The following is an 18,221-nucleotide window of genomic DNA, read 5'->3' as shown; positions in this document are numbered from 1 at the left end:
CACTCCTCTCTGGGTGTGGAGTCTGGTAAAGATTTTCTCTCTCCCTCCCCTGCATGCACACGCTCGCTTGCTCTCTCTTCTTTCTCGCTCTCAAAAACAAAACCAAACAACAAAAATAAATAAATAAAATAAAATTCCACTCTGACTCTTTCAGGGCATGGGAATATCTAATCAAAGGTCCAAATGCCCTCATAAAGTTAATAAACAGCCCAAATGTTTAATTTCTGTATCATTTGGGTCTCTCATTTCCAATGGACAGAAATTTCAACTCAAGCTGCCTTAAAGCAAAACTGAATATATTGATTAATATTTGAAAAGTGAAAACAAGATAAGATCTTGTATCTGGATTCAGAGCTTATATAGCCCTATCTGTATTTAAGTTTTCTCCAACTTCCAGGCATTCCTCATTTAGCTTCATTTTCAAACTTCATTATGGGGGCACAAGAGGTTCCAAGCTCACATATCATTCTGCAAAGTCCAAATAGAAGGTAGTCCACTTCCTTAGGTGGGCGTGGGGGAGGGGTGGCAAAAAAAAAAAAAAAGTCCCTGGATGGTGCCTTTACTGTCTCTGATTGGCCTGGCTTGGTCACATGCCTTTCTGTAAACTAATCCCAGCTACTAGGAAGACATAACACTTCCAATGATCAGAGCTGAGTAACGGGTCACCCAGTGGGTCAGAGTAGGTGTTTACCTGAAGCAGATGGGCTAAAGGGTGAGGCAGTGGTTGGATTCGCTTAAATAAACAGGCTAAATGCTTCCATAAAGAGGTGTGAGTAGCTGGAAAACAATCGCCACAGATAGCCACTACAAGTAACCGTTAGAAGACCCCCACCATCCCCACTTATTAAACTCTCACATATGTTGCTATGTTTAGTGGATCAAAATGAGATTTAAAAAATTCATTCGATTGAGGCTCCTAATCAAACTCTAGTTTTGAAGGAGCGTAACCTCACACCTTGTACCCAAAATTTTGCTTCAATTGTTGGTCTTCCACTCGTCTTCAGGAACTGGAACACATGGCCTTTCGGAAAGCTGGCAAACAGAGACAACTCTGGTTTACAACCTGGAAGCCAACCGCCACACGCTGCCAGGTCAGGTCACCAACAGACGCCAAGACCAGAGGGGACGATGCAAGTGCGCCCCCACCGTCCTGGAGACGCCTCAGGGATTCGCACCCACTTCCCAGGAGGCGCGACCAGTCTCATCCTTGGCAGCCTCCACCCTCTGCCACCAGGGGCCGTCGGAACGGGCCGGCAGGGGCGGGACGCCCGGGATCCGCGCGCCTGGAGTGTGGCACACGGATCCGGCAAGTCGACCCCCGGCTTGAGGCGGGCGCACCGAGGCGCCTCCAGCCCGGGGCTCCCGCCCTCGTCCCCACCCCTTCCCCGGGCGGGCGCGCGCGCGGGCCGGGAGCGGGGAGGCGGCGGGAGGGCGGCGGCGGCGCGGCCGGGCGGGTCCCGGGGACGCGGTGCGCGTCGGAGCGAGCGCACGAGTCCCCGGCGCGCCCGCCACGCTCGCCCCGCAGCCGCTCCCCTCCCCGCGCCGCCTGCGCTCCGGACCAGCCCGAGTCGCCCACCGGCGGCGTCCGCGGGGACCACCCCCGGGCGGGCGAGGGAAGGGCGGTCTGCGTCGCCCCCCTCCACCCCCCGGCCGGCTCCCGCCACCGCGAAGCCTCCGGACGCCGCCCGGACCGCGGGGCCGCCCCGGAGAGTCGCCGAGGCCGAGGACCCCGGGAAGGAGGATCCCGCGGACGGCTGCAGCCCCAGGTAATCGCCAGATGACTGAGAGGGCCGGTCCTCGCCCGGACACCCGACCCGGGCGACTTGCAATGCGGACTCCGGAGGTGGCACCCACGAGCCGGACAAGTTTCTCGCGGTTTGAAGGGGTCCTGAAACCGTTTACTCGTTTTTATTTAATTAGCCTTTCCTCTTCTGTTTTAAATAAGTGTATTTAGACAATGAAAAAAAAAAATAGCCTCCTGGATGACTGACTGTAGGTTTATAAATATAATCCCGAAAGTTTTGCATGGTGTGGTTATTTGCTTATGCATATTTATTAACCTGTTAACTCTTCAGCTAGTCAGAAAATTGACATTTAAAATATTCTTTGAGGAACACTACAAGTTTGCTGTTGCGTTCAGGCATCGTTTTATTTATCAGCTTAGTGAGCATCTGTCTTCCCGAAGTGGTACCAAAGCCTGTCCCTTGGCGACGGGTCTTGCATGTGACACTCTTGCCCTCTAGTGCCTCACCAGCTTGGTAGCAGTTTGATGGCTAATATTAATAAGATGTTACATAACACAAGAGCACTGGGCCAGAACTGGTATTGTTGCCACTTGTGAAGCCCAACAGCCTGAGCCGTTGGTAGTGGATGCTGCTTGTTCAGTTTCCTTTATATCCATTGAAACTTTCGCAAGCATTTTCAGCGCTTTCAACTCTCATTCCAGGTAAGTGCATCTGTTTATTTACACTATCCATTAACGGCTCACCCATAATATGAGGGCTTTTGGTAAGAGATAGCAACTTTGTTTTCAATTAATCTAAGAATTTCAGGATTAAACAAGCGCCTGATTTTATTCTTGTGGAAGAAATAGAGTATTTCAATTAAGTTAAATGAGACACAGAAATATCTTATCATTCTGAGGTAATTTTAAAGCTTCTCTCCCTTAAGTAAAATTGAAGTATCAAGGAGAGGATCCTTTATAATTGTTAAAGATCTCCACAAACAAGTTGTAATTATTCTGCAGCAAAATTGTTAAACAGAACCCATGTCTATTGCTTGATGGACTAGAGATTTAAACTATAGAGATTTAAACTATAACTACCTGTCTAGACAGTAATGATACTCACTCTTTTCTATTTGATGCAATTCATTTTATAAATATTATTTAAAATTACATAGTTAATAAAATTAGATGCAACTGGAAAGAAATTATCAACCTATGTATTGAATATAGAAACCTTAAAAGAAAATACATGTATCTTCCATTTAATGTGTCCACTCCCCCCCCCCGCCCCCCCAAAAGAACCCGGTTAAAATTCTTTAAGAGGTTTACTTAAGCTCATCTTCCAACTAGTTCTTCTAATATCTGGAAACTATTTAAGCTTCAAACTCATTTAAAGTTGAAATTTTATTCATATTCTTTATATACACATTGAAGTACAACATTTGTAATCTGGGAAGAGTTTTGAGGAAATCACTCCTAAGAAAACAGCTACATCTTCATATTAGAGTAAAATAGAAATCAAATATTGAGATACATATGAAACTGATCTCCAACCCACTTTTTCTTTGTGCTTAGATATTATCATATTGTCAACTATAGAACAATGCTATTCAGCGTAGAGGAGAATGATATGGAGGGCAAACTCTCAGACATCTGATATTCAGCTGAAGGGCATTTTTCCCTTTTTCTTCAACTATAGTGTCCTATTAATATTGTATTTGAGAAGGAGATTTCAAAATTAAATTTGGAAGAGACTCTTCTGAAAAATAGTACTGAACGTATCAAGAGGCTTGCCCTAACAGAAGCTCTTTTTTTCTTTCTTTCTCCAGTTAACCCAGTTATCTACCATCTCTCATATTTTTATTGTTTTTCTTTATGGTTCTAATGGTAAAACAGAAGTCTTCTCTTTTTGTATAAGTAAATATTGCTATTAAATTGGTCACATGAATTAATTTCTTCATAGGTTTTAGAATGAAGGATTCTTAGGTTACCAAAATGTTTTTAGATAAAACTTGTATCTCTTTTTGGAGAGATTTGTTATAGTTTAGTTCAGTTGAGTTAAGGTATACCTTCTCTTTCAGTATATTTTCTTGAGGAAAGTATTATTTCTGAAGATAACAGCAAGTTATTACAGTAATTTGTGGTGTAACTGAAAGGTTTGTTGGAAAAAAAAAATACTGTGGAAGAGATAACCAGGCACTTGAGGTTCATTTTTCTGGACCATATATATTCTACTGAAGAAGTTATCATGAGCTAGAATCTAAACATTCAGTGGTCAACTTGCTATTTCAGAATTTCAAAACCATAAGAAATGACAAATTTTTCTTTTAATTTAGGGAATCTTAAAATGACTTCCTTGAAACCTGGTTAAGTCTTAACTGTTCTTCAGTGATTAGTGCCAACTTTTAGCTTAAGTATGTATATGTTGAGGTATAAAATATAGTCAAAGAAAATGATATTTAAATACTTTGTGGTATATATGCACTATAAAATCAGAGAAATAGAATTGGTGATAAAAAAACACTATTCTCAACTAAATGAATGTCTTGGATTTATAATTGCTTAACAGTTTAGACAACAGGAAAGAACAGTAGAAGTTCGGTGTCCTGTGCTGTGGCTGTTGAGGACGAGCATATTTACACTGACATGCCTGACCTCTGAGCACCTGTCCAGATTAGAAAATGCTGCCAGGCCACAAAAGTAACAGCTTACATTATAATGATAATTAGTTTGAAAAATGCTCAAAATTGTTTTATAATGGAATTTTTTTTCTTAGAGTACCCAATAATTGGTTGTAGAAAACCAATTGGGTTTTTTTGTTTGTTTGTTTGCTTGCTTCTTTGTTTTAATAAAAACTATATCCTTAGGTCTGGGATGTCAAAAGGACCTTCATGTTACTCTAAACATTCTTCATCAATTTTATGTAAGTTGCATAACAAAAAAAAAAAATCAGGCTTCTCTATAAGTAATGTGTATAACAAATTATTTCACAAAAACTCCGATAAATTACTGAGGGCTGAAACTTTTTTTTCAAAAAAAATTTTTAATATTTATTTATGTCAGATAGAGAGAGCAGGGGAGAGGCAGAGAGAGAAGGAGACACAGAATCCAAAGCAAGCTCCCGGCTCTGAGCTGTCAGCACAGAGCCTATATGGGGCTTGAACTCATGAACGACAAGATCATGACCTGAGCCAAAGTCCAACGCTTAACCAACTGAGCCACCTAGGCACCTCCTGAGGGCTATAACTCTTGATTACCTATTGCCAAACATCTTACAAATCAAATATTAACGTCTTATACTAAAACATTTTAGCTTCTCAATGATGGGTATTCATTTTACATACACTGCGTTTTCAATTTTTTTTCCTTAGGTTACAATGTTTCAGAATAACATGAAGCACCATATAAATTCTAGGTCTGGTTCTGCCATGAGTGATGTACAACCCGTCTTGCTAGCTCTGGGCCTTGGTCCCTTACCTGGAAAATGATGTTCTCAGAGATGCTATTCTGTCTTCTTTGTTGTCCAACACTGTGAACATTGTTCTGAAAGATAGGACAAACAGACGTGAAAAAAATTAAAGAATAATACAAAACTTGTTGATTAGTACTGTTGTCTAGATATTTAGTAATAGATATGAAACTTTTAAAAATAACAGTTAACACTGCTAGAATGGTTACTTTGTACCAGGTACTGTTCTAAGCACTGACATACTAATTTTTAGCTCATGTAATCTTCACAAAGATTATTTGAGGTAGAAGCTCTAATTATTTCCATGTCATAAATGAGGAACTCGAGACACTGAGAGGTTACCTTTCTAAGATCATATGCTTGCAAATGGTAAAAATGGGATTCAGTTTGCGTCTGGCTCCATGCACATGCTCTTAATCACTATATTATCTCTGTTTTCAAGTATTTGTGCTTGATATGCCTCTTGATATAACAGAGGCAATTCACATACCACTTCAAATCATTTCTGCCACTTCTACCCTTACGTACTCCTACATATGAAATGATCATTTATTCCTTCAAGAGATACTTACTTGGCACCTATTATTGTGTCATGCTTAAACCAGTGCCCAAGACCATTACAGGTGGTGCCTTCCCTAATGGAGTATAGATGGTCCAGTTTAGGTGATTTCTTTCTTCTCCTGTGATACACCAATTGGATTGAGTGTCACTTGTTCTAAAAGATGCCTAGGGTAACAGTGGAAGAATTTATCTGACTTCTTTGTTGATGCCTCCATGGGATAGAGAGTAATAGAACCAGGACCTCAGATTTCCTAGGTCTCCCTATTATATTTCTTCATTGCTCCTCTCTGCTCTCTTTGCATTATCCTCTCTGCAGATTGGCTGCCTTTGCTTCTCCAGTTCATATAACCCACCCTAAAACATAGCCAAAAGCTCATCTGTAACTTTACATCTTATGATGCAGGCAAACAAGGAGAGACTTAGTTAATACTCTTGTTCCCATGACTCTGAAGAAGAATAAAAATGACAAAGGTTGTATTAGATCCTGAAAGCTGCATCGGCAGTAGTCATAATGCCCTGAAATTAGGCAGGAATACATTGCTGCATACATTGTAGCTCAATTTAAGGGGATTTGAGAGACATTTTCTCCTTTAAGTCATACAGACAGAACAAAGGGCAAGCAGTAGTGGGGAAGTTTTCTTGTGTTACCTCGCTGGATGGCACAGCACTGAGAGAGGGGAACAAAAGTATTCTTTCCTTCATAATTTCTAAATACAAAGAAGGAGGGGAAATGGCAATAGAACAGCACTTTTCCATTTAATGTATCAAACAAAACTAATGCCCCCAAGTGCAGCTATTTGCCTATCCATCCTAAAGTAAAACCACAGTTCTAGAGACAGAGTGTATTCTTGGTCGTACTCCATGCAAATCAGCATCTGCCTTGCCTACCACAGTGGGGTTCAATTAACATGACACAATTTCACACATTTTTTTTCCCAGAGAAGAGCATGTTCTTTGTCAATTTTTAATACTACTAAATTACTTTTAGCAAATTCATAATGTGTTTGAGGCCTCCCAATGCATTTTTCAACACCATAAAATACAGTTAATTTTGTGAAAAGAGAATGTTGTCAAGATCTTTTAAATATCTTTCATTTATGTTAGAACCTGAAGTTCTTCAGTTATTAATACTCATTTTCCAGATGGCAATCTTTTTCTCACATTTCTTGTACTGCCAACTTCAACGTGATTCTATTTCATTTAGAAATTGATTTTTACTTTGGGATGATGGTGGGTGTTAGTGGAAGAGAAAGGATAGGTTACAGAGTGACAAGTAGGCATGTCACTGTGCTGATATTGTAATATTTTGCAAAATGCATGTGTGCATAGATTCAGTTCTTCAGTATGTATATGGAATTGCTTATAATTCCAAAAAATAATTTCTCCCTCTGCCTTTTGTTAATGGTATATAATTAAAGAATGCCTAAAGTTTCCTTGGTGGAAAACAGGTGTTTTCCTTTTTAAAAACAGATGCATTGCAAAACAACCCCAGACATTCCTAATTCTGAAAAAAAATCAGAATGGGAAAAATAGATATTTGAGTAATATTCAATGAAAGGTGTATTCTGGATGTGACTGATTTATAGCTGTGGACAAAGTGGCTGCTGCCATTCACAGTGTTTATATTATCACCTGACTGAGGCCAATGTGATTGATGGAGGTACCCATTCATGGAAGATGGTTGGACTCACTGACTACTCTGGTTTGTGAATGCAACTACTATGTGTAAAATTTAGTGCAGGCTCTTTTCTCACTCATTTAACAATTCAGTGGGATGTTCTTACTTCAGTCACTGTATTGATATCAAGAATATAGAGGTGATCAGGACAGGTACTTACAGATGCTTCTAACCTATGGAGAAATGCACACAGTCGCACATGACTAATTATAAGTATTGGATGTGCTGCAGAGGTAAACTAGATGGTGATGTGACAGGGTGTAAAGGGGAGACACAACAGATCTGGGGAATCAAGGAGGCTTTTGCGAGGCAGGAATATTTATTATTAGAGCTGTGGGCTCTAGAGGATGGAGCCAGATGAGGAAATGGGAGAAAACTAGACAAAGAGAACAGCATGTGAGAAGACGCTGAGTCAGAAAAGAGGCTGTCTCTTCCAATTTACCTGGAACTTGGAGGGGAGCACACCCTTGAATCAGACCTGAGATGTAAGAGTTGGAAGCATTCCTCACAGTGTCTTGTGGGGAATGTATAGAAATTTGCATTTTAAACAGTAAGTGAAATAGGCAGCCATGGATACATTTTCTGCTAGGAAGAATCAGTCAGATTTGTGCTTTGATGCTGGGCTGAGAAAAGTATAAAAGGAGCCAAGAGTGTTTATGATGAGGCTAGCTGTTGTGGTAGTTCAAGTGAGAAGAACATTGCCTCAGAAAGGAGAGAAGTGTACTGAAGAGGCGAGGTGAGTTTTGGGAAATGGAAATGAGAGGACTTGGGTTTATGTAGATGAGCCGAGGTGAGGGAAAAGAAGGTGTCAAGGATAAGGCACTACATGGTTGCAGGGAGATGAAGACAATTTTAGACAGTAGATCGTAATTCAATTTTAGATAAGTTGAGTTTTCTTGTGACACAATTCCAGTAGAGCTAAACAGTGGTTGCCATATAATGAGAAAGAATAGAGTTACTGTGAGTTGTTGTTATATCAAGTTGATAGTTCAGTTTGCAATCCTAAAGCTCAGAGGAAGGAGGGTGGACTTAAAAATAAACATTTGGAACTTATTGGAGCATGGATGGCAGTGAAAGCCGTTGAGTGCGTAAGTTCATCTGCGGTAATGGAGAGGAATGAGAAGAAGCCCAAGGATGAACATGATGCTGGATTATGCTTCTGACTGAGTCTCTTCCTCTGTTCTGAGACCCATCTAACTTTAGCTTCCTACATCAAAGGTGGACTTCCTATATCTCCCACAACTCTGCTTACACTGGAATGCTTGTAGCTGTCCCTTTAAAATTCTTAGTGAATTCTAATTGGCCGTCTTCAGATATTTCACATTTCCTATGTTATTTATGTCATCATCATCATCAATATCATCATCATCATCATCATCATTAACATCATCATCATCACAGGTAACATGTAATATATTCATTCTATGTGTATGACAGTTTTCTAAGAGCTTTCTGTAGTTTATCTCACAATTCTCATTAGAACTCTATTAATAGGTACCTCAAGTACCCCCATTTTCATATGCAGAAACCGCAGCATCTCAAGATAATAACTACCCAGTATCCATTTGCTACATGTTCCCAAACGTGCATGCTGCAGTTGCTTTCCCAGGTATATGGCATCTTCAATGCAGACTGTCAAGTTCCAATTTCAGCTCAACCTCTATGAGTGGTGGCATCTTGGACAGGTTACTTAACTTTTTTTTTTTTTTTTTTTTTTTTTTTTTTTAAATTTTTTTTTCATGGTTACTTAACTTTTAAAGGGCCCAACACCATGTTGGCATGTAGTAAGTGTTCACTAGTTTGGCTGTGTTGTTGTTATTAATTCTACCTTCCTATATGATGTGATTTCCTTTGGTGATTTCCTTTCCTCATAGGAAATCCTGATGAAGTGGTGATGTTTATAACCAGTCCAACCTTTCAGCTTTCCTGTATCTGCTCTATTCCACAATGCCTGCCTAAGTGGTTTGTTGATTTTCTAAATTTAATTTACACTTCCTTGGTCATTCAGCATATTCCCCATCATAGGTTGAATAGGCATCCCAAAGCAACCACAATGGTCAGCTCTGTACTTGTAAAGACAGTTGTGTCCATGGAAACTCTCTGACATGCAAGCTGGTGTGTCTGTTCTTTAGTCATTCAGGGAACTCTTTCAGACCATGCAAGTCTGTAATTTCCAGTGTATTTTTGTGAGAACACTTCAAGAATACAATCATCACTATACTGAAGCACGTCTTGCTCTTTTTTGGCATTTAGAAATGTTGTTTATCCTGTTTCTTGTTTGAAAGATTACTGGGAATGACACAAACCCTATACCCTTGGAAAGAGAGACATTAAGCAAACAATGTTGCTAATAATATTTAGTAAGAGTTGTGATAAAGGCCTCAAACAAAAAGTAATTGTAATTAGATTACATAATCTGGGTATCTGGTCTAAAGGAGGAAGGGTAGAGTTGGTCAGGAAAGGCTTTCCTCAGGAATTGAGTTTGTGTAGCATATCCAGATGTGCCTATGACCCATTAATTTCAAATGTTTCCTTGTCTTTTTTGTCAACATCCAGCTATTTTATAGAACATTGTGATTTTGCTCTCTCTCCCTGTGCATCATTCAGTCACCTGTCTGAACCTTAGTTGCACATCATTAGCTCATGCCAATTTCCACTCTTCGCTTTTGTGTTTCTATTACTGGCACTTTTATTCTTCTAGTCCCCAAGCCTCCCTACTCCCCCAACCATAATTTATCAATAATCCTTTCTTTTTTTTTTCTCCCATCTCTTTTCATTTTCATTCCCCCTGAAAACCTCCTTAGTCTGGACATTCACCACTCTCCACCTGGATTGCGCACCAGCCCCTTAGCTTGGGGGTCTCGACTCCATCCCCTTCTTCACTCTACAATATAGCATATACTCTCTCTGTTCATGTGAGTGCTATCTGTCCATTCTGGATACTACTGCTACACTAATCCTCTGTAAACATGATTTTTATTGTCTCTTTTCTGTTCAGACACATCTGGTGCTACTTCTAGGTTGACACTTTTGTGCTTCACAGTCCTTTCTAAGGACATTTCATTAATCTGCAGGACTCCTTGAATGAAGTCTTATTTCTGTTTTCACCCCAACACATAGTATCTTATTATAGTCTCACTCTCAGGTAAACATTGTAACTATTTCATTTCTTCAAACTTGTCAAGTATTTTTTAAGTTTATTTATTTTATTTATATATATGTACTTATGTGTGTGTGTGTGTGTGTGTGTGTGTGTGTGTGTGTGTGTATTTATTAGAGAGAGATAGAGCATGTGTGCATGCACCGGTGGGGGAGGGGCAGCGAGAGAGAGAATTCCAAGCAGGCTCTGCACTGTTAGCATAGAGCCTGACTTGGGGCTTGAACCCATGAACTGTGAGATCATGATCTGAGCAGAAGTCAGACACTTAATCGACTGAGGCACCCAGGTGCCCCAAACTTGCCAGGTATTTTAATAAGCTCTACACCCAATGTGGAGCTTGAACTCATGACCCCAAGATTGAGTCCCATGCTCTGCTGATGAACCAGCCAGGCACACCCCTCACCAGGTATTTTTCCTGACACGTTCATCCCATTCTCATATCCAGATCTTGCTCATCACGCCATGCCCCCCTCAAGCACCATCACTGTTAAAAACTGCTTTCCTAAATTTCATTAATCTTTCTTGCTCTTTGCACACCCCTCACCAGGTATTTTTCCTGACACGTTCATCCCATTCTCATATCCAGATCTTGCTCATCACGCCATGCCCCCCTCAAGCACCATCACTGTTAAAAACTGCTTTCCTAAATTTCATTAATCTTTCTTGCTCTTTGCACACCCCTCACCAGGTATTTTTCCTGACACGTTCATCCCATTCTCATATCCAGATCTTGCTCATCACGCCATGCCCCCCTCAAGCACCATCACTGTTAAAAACTGCTTTCCTAAATTTCATTAATCTTTCTTGCTCTTTGCTTTGAAACTTGTAACAAACATAGTCTGTACAGCATAAATCACTACCTAGTATGTGAAACATAGTGTTGGCTGTTTTTTTCACAAGTCATTTTCCCCAATGGAGACCATGCTTCTGCAGACAAGAATAATTCTTTTTTTTTTTTTTTAAACTTTTTTTTTTCAACGTTTATTTATTTTTGGGACAGAGAGAGACAGAGCATGAACGGGGGAGGGGCAGAGAGAGAGGGAGACACAGAATCGGAAACAGGCTCCAGGCTCCGAGCCATCAGCCCAGAGCCCGACGCGGGGCTCGAACTCACGGACCGCGAGATCGTGACCTGGCTGAAGTCGGACGCTTAACCGACTGTGCCACCCAGGCGCCCCAAGAATAATTCTTAATACTACTTCTGTGGTGTCTCCTGCACCTAATACAGCACTAAGCCCAAAGTGAGTGTTCAACAAATTCCCGATGACTGATTGCAGAATAATCAATTGATCAGTATCTTTGGGTGGGTTCAGATTTAATATCTACCATAGTGGCTTTTTTTATCCTATGTTAGGATGGTATGATTATATTTTCTTAGTATTAAGTAAAAAAGACATTAAATCCAGCTAATGTATAGATAATTATAATCATATTAATAGTAATGTGTAACTTTAAATGTAAATTATGACATTAGAATAAAGTAAAAGTGTCGAATTAACTTCTAAGGTTAATATGCCATTGTATTCAACTGATTCTACAAATAGTCATTGGGTGCTTACCCTGTGCCTGGCACTAGGGGCTCAATGATAGACAAAAGAGGCCTTATCTCCACTCTCTTAGGGTCTACAGTTAGACAAGGGAGACCGACTTTAAACAACATTTTAATTACAATAGTTGTCAAGAATTGCAAAGAAGATATCATTTCTACAATGGCCATGTGTAACTGCTGGTCTTACCAAGTTTGGAGGGTCAGCTCCATCTGAGAAGATTTCACAGGGGAACTGTGTGGAGGGGCTTAGTTTTCCACATGTACCTGTCTTCCCCACCTGGCGATGCCCCACAAGTGAAGGGCTTATCCCACGCTACAGCGTCATCCATGCAAAAGGAGTGACAGCAACATTGCAGTCCATTCTGAGATTTTCATAGCTAACAGACATACAGAGAATGGGAAGTAGTTGTTGGTGGATGAGGTTGCAGCAGGAACAGTAACTTTTAAGAGTCTGTACTAGAGACCAAATTCGGCCACAGCAAAATGAGATACGCTGTCAAAAAGGTTTAGATGAAACTTAGAGAACCTTAATGTATCCATTTAAATATCTTAGACCAAATCCTACCCTCAGAGCCATACACTGGAATACCGTTGGCTTCAGGAGGAAACCTGAAGAGGTTAATGGAAAAGAGATGTCTTTCAGTATTTCCTATTTGCTAATGGAGAAGGTAGCTTTGATAGGTTCCTCATACCCATCCTACATACTGAGAGCAAATACTCCTCACCACTTTGCCTCATCACAGATGAGATTAGTATGAGTTACATGCCTTCACTTCTGACAATAAGAACAAACTAGGAAACACTGCTATCTGAAATGCAAAATGTGGTAATACATTTTGTATCTATTCAAAAACACTCCGCAGCTAAGATTGAAATGGAGGCATAGAAAGATGTGAGACTTTGTATACTGCTGTTATACTCCAGAATATTATTTATAAGTATGTACATAACTTTTAAAGTGCAATTACTTTTCAAAATGAAATAACTACAATTACAATGGAAACTCTCAGTTGTCCTGGTAATTTTGATCTGCTTAAATTATACCTACATCTGGGGCGCCTGGGTGGCGCAGTCGGTTGGGTGTCTGACTTCAGCCAGGTCACGATCTCGCGGTCCGTGGGTTCGAGCCCCGCGTCGGGCTCTGGGCTGATGGCTCAGAGCCTGGAGCCTGTTTCCGATTCTGTGTCTCCCTCTCTCTCTGACCCTCCCCCATTCATGCTCTATCTCTCTCTGTCCCAAAAATAAATAAACGTTGAAAAAAAAATTAAAAAAAAAAAAAATTATACCTACATCTACACTAGAATGTTTAAAAGAGCAGAATGTTATCCTTTACATTAGGCTTATTTTCAAGCATGCCAGATCACTTGATGGCATTTTACTTGGCAGACCCACATGTTCTCCTCCTTCTTTCTTTTCAGTGTCCCTCAGACTTGTCCCTTCCCACGTTCTTCCTGACCTATGATCACTAACAGTGGCTGGCTTATGAGAAATGAGCCTGCACTGGCTTGCCAACCTTGACTCTGACAGTGCTCTAGGATGTCTTCCATGTATTGATTATCAGTTCATTTTCCTGAAAAATCTCACGCTTCTCATGTTATTCTCCAAATCAGGAAAGTATAAAGGTTCCATGTCGGTTTTCTCAACCATGAATTTCTGCACTATCAAATCTCTCCATAACCTGAGTTACCTATACTCTGTGAAAATTTATTTTTTAGGTATTTCATACCATTGCCTTCCACTCCTCATCATATTCCTTGCCCAATATGGTTCTCACTCCTGCCTCTATAAAATTTCCTCTATCTCAGATGCCTACTTTTATTACCCTCCTCCTTCAAGGCTGTACCCAAATCCTATGTCCCCTTGATACAGACTTCCCCACTTGCCATGGTCTCTTTTCTTGCCTCATTACAGTCATTTGTCTCTAATCAGCAACCATATATTATTGTCATGCTAGTCACTGTATCTATAATTTTGGACGCTTTAAAAATTCACTATGTTGACCATTTATGTTTTAAATAGAAAGATAGTTACCCCATAAATATTTAAATGAATGACATAGGTACCCTAAACATTTGAATGAATAATTACAATATATAATTTACAGGATAAATATCCTATTTATAAGTATCCTATTTATCCTACAAACATCCTACAGTTATACTCCAGAATGTATTATTCATAAAGATAAACATATATTATTCAACGTACTGTTCACCGCTAATTTCATGGGTGAATATCACAGGATCTTAGAGCCAGAATGTTCTTGGTGATCATTTATTCTAACATTATTTTACTTAGAAGGTACTGGGGCCAAAGTGACACAATTAATAAGAGGTAGAGGTGCAGTGAACCCTTTCAGCCTGCCTTATGGATAGTACGTTTCTTAATCTTTTTTTTTTTTTTTGTATTCTATGATATTTCCAGGACCATAAGACTCTAATAAACTTCTGCTCTAAGAAGCCCTCATTTTTCTTTCTTGTTATTTTTCAAAAGCTACTACATTTTTCTAAGATTAGTAAGACTTTAAAGGGCTTTGAAACTATAGCATGACAAGGTATTTCATGAAGTTTTAGTTATTTTCATTGATTAAAAAAAACACTTATATAGTACTTTTTTCATGTAATTAATGAGCTCTTTTCCAAAAATCAGAATCTAATGTCTTAATTGGAGCACTTAATGAAATATGTCCAAACTTCTTTGAATTTTCAGTATATGTAGTTAAATACATATGCAGTGTGTGTGCATTACATGATGTGGCAGTGTGTGGCTCCAGTGACCTCTTTGGGGTCTTAGTTATATATTACAGAGTTTGATGCAAAGCTCGATGAATAATAGGAAATTTCTTGTTAGCCCAGTGTATTTTCTATACAAAGGATAGAGATACTGTGTTCAGTGGAGCCCTTTTCCTGTTTCTGTCCCTCCCATGTCCTCATCCAGATCTGGGCAAAAGAAAAAGAGGTTTTCGTGCTAACCATACACTATGGGAGAAACAAAAAGGCTTTCTTACCAACCATACACCAGTCCATCTGCCCAACAGCTTGCCATTTGTGCCAATCAGCAGGACAAAACCTTGCTCACTTAATGCTGCAGAATGAATGTATGATATCCTATTCTATTTTATTCTGCTTTTCAGACTATATTTTCTGTGAGTCCTGATCAAGTGATACAAATGCGCTGCAATGGTGACATAAACTATCGACTGAGACTGGAAAAGTAGCTGAACACCATCTTTTCTTCTTTTTTATGGTGCTTCTATTGGAACAGTCTGAGGAAAGCATATACAGCATGAGTTTTATCATGAAGCTTCACAGACACTTTCAAAGGACCGTTATTCTGCTTGCCACATTTTGTATGGTGAGCATTATTATTTCTGCATATTACCTGTACAGTGGCTACAAACAGGAAAATGAACCCTCTGAGCTAATGTCAGAAGTAGACTGTGGGGACTTCCAGCACCCACCATACAGGCTCATGGAAGTCAAGACAATGAAGCTTTCTGATGCCCCGAAGACAGACCCCACAGTCCTGGTGTTTGTGGAGAGCCAATACTCATCACTTGGTCAAGACATAATTATGATTCTAGAATCCAGTAGATTCCAGTATCACATTGAAATTGCTCCTGGAAAGGGGGATCTCCCAGCACTTATAGAAAAAGCTAAAGGCAAATATATTCTCGTTATTTATGAGAATATATTAAAGTATATAAACATGGACTCTTGGAACCGAAGCCTGTTAGATAAATACTGTGTGGAATATGGTGTGGGTGTCATTGGATTCCACAAAACTAGTGAGAAGAGCTCACAGAGCTTTCAGTTAAAAGGTTTCCCTTTTTCCATATATGGAAATCTTGCAGTAAAAGATTGTTGTATTAATCCTCATTCTCCATTGCTTCGTGTGACCAAATCTTCCAAACTTGAAAAAGGTTCTTTACCTGGAACTGACTGGACAGTGTTCCAGATTAATCACTCAGCCTACCAACCGGTAATATTTGCCAAAGTAAAGACCCCAGAAAACCTTTCTCCTCCTATCTCTAAAGGTGCTTTTTATGCCACTGTCATACATGACTTGGGACTTCATGATGGAATTCAAAGAGTTTTTTTTGGCAACAACTTGAACTTTTGGTTGCACAAGCTCATCTTCATAGATGCTGTCTCCTTCTTGTCAGGAAACAGGCTGACACTGTCCTTGGACAGGTATATTCTTGTGGATATTGATGATATTTTTGTGGGAAAGGAGGGGACAAGAATGAACACCAATGACGTTAAGGTAAGGCTTTTTATCTCAAAGTTTCAAAGTTTAGGTTATCTCTCAGTAGGTTTACCAACTGTCTCGGATTTTCTGGGGCTATGGGATTTCCCAGGACGTGGGATTTTCATTTTACTGGAATGTCTTAGGCAAACTGGGATGAATTGGCTACCCTCAGCTATATTTGAGATATAGGGCTATTTCTCTCTGAATTAAGAAAAATGAAAGCTGTGCTAAAGGATTGAGTGTGGCAGGATCCTGAAGTGTTTTTCTATGTGTATGTAAAACTAGAGTAAAAACCAACTTGTTCACTTAACTTTCCAGAAACTATCTACCTTAGAAAACTCTTACTAAGACTTTAGTTCATTTAAATATGAAATCAAAGTGAATTTGTTTTAATGAAAATAAATACTCCCACAAATTTTCAAGAATTAAATATCTCATAAGTAGCAAGTTCAGATATTTTTGGAAGTCAAATGTGCAACTCATTTTCTCTTATATTTTTTTGAAACTGAAAATCAGCACTACTAAATATGGAGAGCTATGAATATACAAGCTTACTTATTCGTATATAAACATAAGGATTTAAATTAAGTTTCAGAATTCATTGAACACTTCTGGTACATATATGAAGCCCATTATGCTTCATTTAAATGCTATTCAATTTTTTTATTGTGTAAAACTGCTGCCCTTAAATAGAAAACACTTATTTGAAGATAGTTGATTATTGTGAATGAATTGTGTTATATAAACAATGGGTTGTTTAATGTTAATAAAATTTAAAATGAAAATAATCTACACTTATCTTACTTTCCCACTCAAAATACTATAGGTTTCTATCTTCCTTGTACTGCATAATGATTTCTCATAAAAGTAAAAGGAGAGATTTTGATACATATTTTTTAAAATTCTGTACAGCTTTGACCTTCTGGTAAAATACAAAGGATTAAATCAGATGGGAAAAAAATCTTGAAAACTGCATTCTTTTCTATAGACACTATACATCTGGCAAATAATAGTAATGTTCATCACACTAGTTAAATGAGCTAAGAATACCAGAGAGACCATTAAATGTTACAAGAGTGTGTGAAAACTAAAAAGAAAAAAATCCATATTTTTAACAATATTTTAGACTCTTCTTTTTAACTCAATAAAAATGAATTAATAAAGAAGTTGTACCTAAGTTTTCATTAAGTCTTACGAAATATGCTTTGAAAATTGTAGCTAAATTAAAACCAAGTTAGTAGTTTGAACATTATGTACTTGAAAATTACAAACAGTATATAATTCTCTTCCAATATTTTCATTTCAAAATATTATGATAAAAATGTTTTTAAGGTTTTATTTCTGAAGTATAATTCTTTAAAACTGGCAAGATATGTTCTTATGCCATTTAAACATGTGCTAGATAAATCTCTGAGTTTAATATGCAAACCTACTATATCCTCTAAAGTTATACAAAATATAAAACACCTTTAGTACTCTCAAGGTTAAGCCATTTTTAAGGGGTATAAAAAATTAAACACATTACAATTGAACACATTTAATAAGAATTCAACATGTACAAAATATTTAATGAATTTCTCATTTATGTGGGAATATATTTTCTAACCAATCTGAAGGCTTAAAGGAAAGTATATTTAGAATTATTTGAGCTTTTAAACTACTTGTAAGTTATATCTGTGATTGAGCATCAAAACATTAATTCATTGTATGCAGTTACCCTGAGAGTCTAAACATTTTTCCTTTCTTTCTTTCTTTCTTTCTTTCTTTCTTTCTTTCTTTCTTTCTTTCTTCCTTCCTTTCTTTCTTTCTTTCTTTCTTTCTTTCTTT

The 18,221-nt window shown here is 38.7% G+C and overlaps 2 protein-coding genes across 2 annotated transcripts in view; both read left to right on the top strand.

Moving 5' to 3' along the window:
* Positions 1 to 967: 967 nt before the first annotated feature.
* On the top strand, positions 968 to 15,388 carry LOC123593385 (translation initiation factor IF-2-like). Its single transcript, XM_045469132.1, has 2 exons — positions 968 to 1,766; positions 15,277 to 15,388. The coding sequence occupies exons 1-2, from the start codon at positions 1,017 to 1,019 to the stop codon at positions 15,358 to 15,360; spliced, it is 834 nt and encodes a 277-aa protein (XP_045325088.1). The 5' UTR covers positions 968 to 1,016; the 3' UTR covers positions 15,361 to 15,388.
* NDST3 (N-deacetylase and N-sulfotransferase 3) overlaps positions 15,363 to 18,221 on the top strand; it is a 173,123-nt gene continuing 170,264 nt past the window's right edge. Inside the window, exon 1 of the mRNA XM_045469117.1 lies at positions 15,363 to 16,409. Within this exon, the coding sequence (XP_045325073.1) occupies positions 15,387 to 16,409 (1,023 nt within the window). The 5' untranslated portion in view covers positions 15,363 to 15,386. The remainder of the gene's footprint in view (positions 16,410 to 18,221) is intronic.

The sequence above is a fragment of the Leopardus geoffroyi genome, chromosome B1 (genome assembly GCF_018350155.1).
Source record: "Leopardus geoffroyi isolate Oge1 chromosome B1, O.geoffroyi_Oge1_pat1.0, whole genome shotgun sequence".
Taxonomy (NCBI): Eukaryota; Metazoa; Chordata; class Mammalia; order Carnivora; family Felidae; genus Leopardus; species Leopardus geoffroyi.
This window is presented reverse-complemented; position numbering and strand designations above follow the sequence as displayed.

What these genes read in the sequence shown, in the direction of transcription:
- LOC123593385 (XM_045469132.1), top strand. Translation starts at nt 1,017, where the DNA reads ATGGCCTTTCGGAAAGCTGGCAAACAGAGACAACTCTGGTTTACAACC. An exon ending in GCGGACGGCTGCAGCCCCAG is followed by an intron (nt 1,767 to 15,276) that starts GTAATCGCCAGA and finishes TCTGCTTTTCAG; the next exon opens with ACTATATTTTCTGTGAGTCC.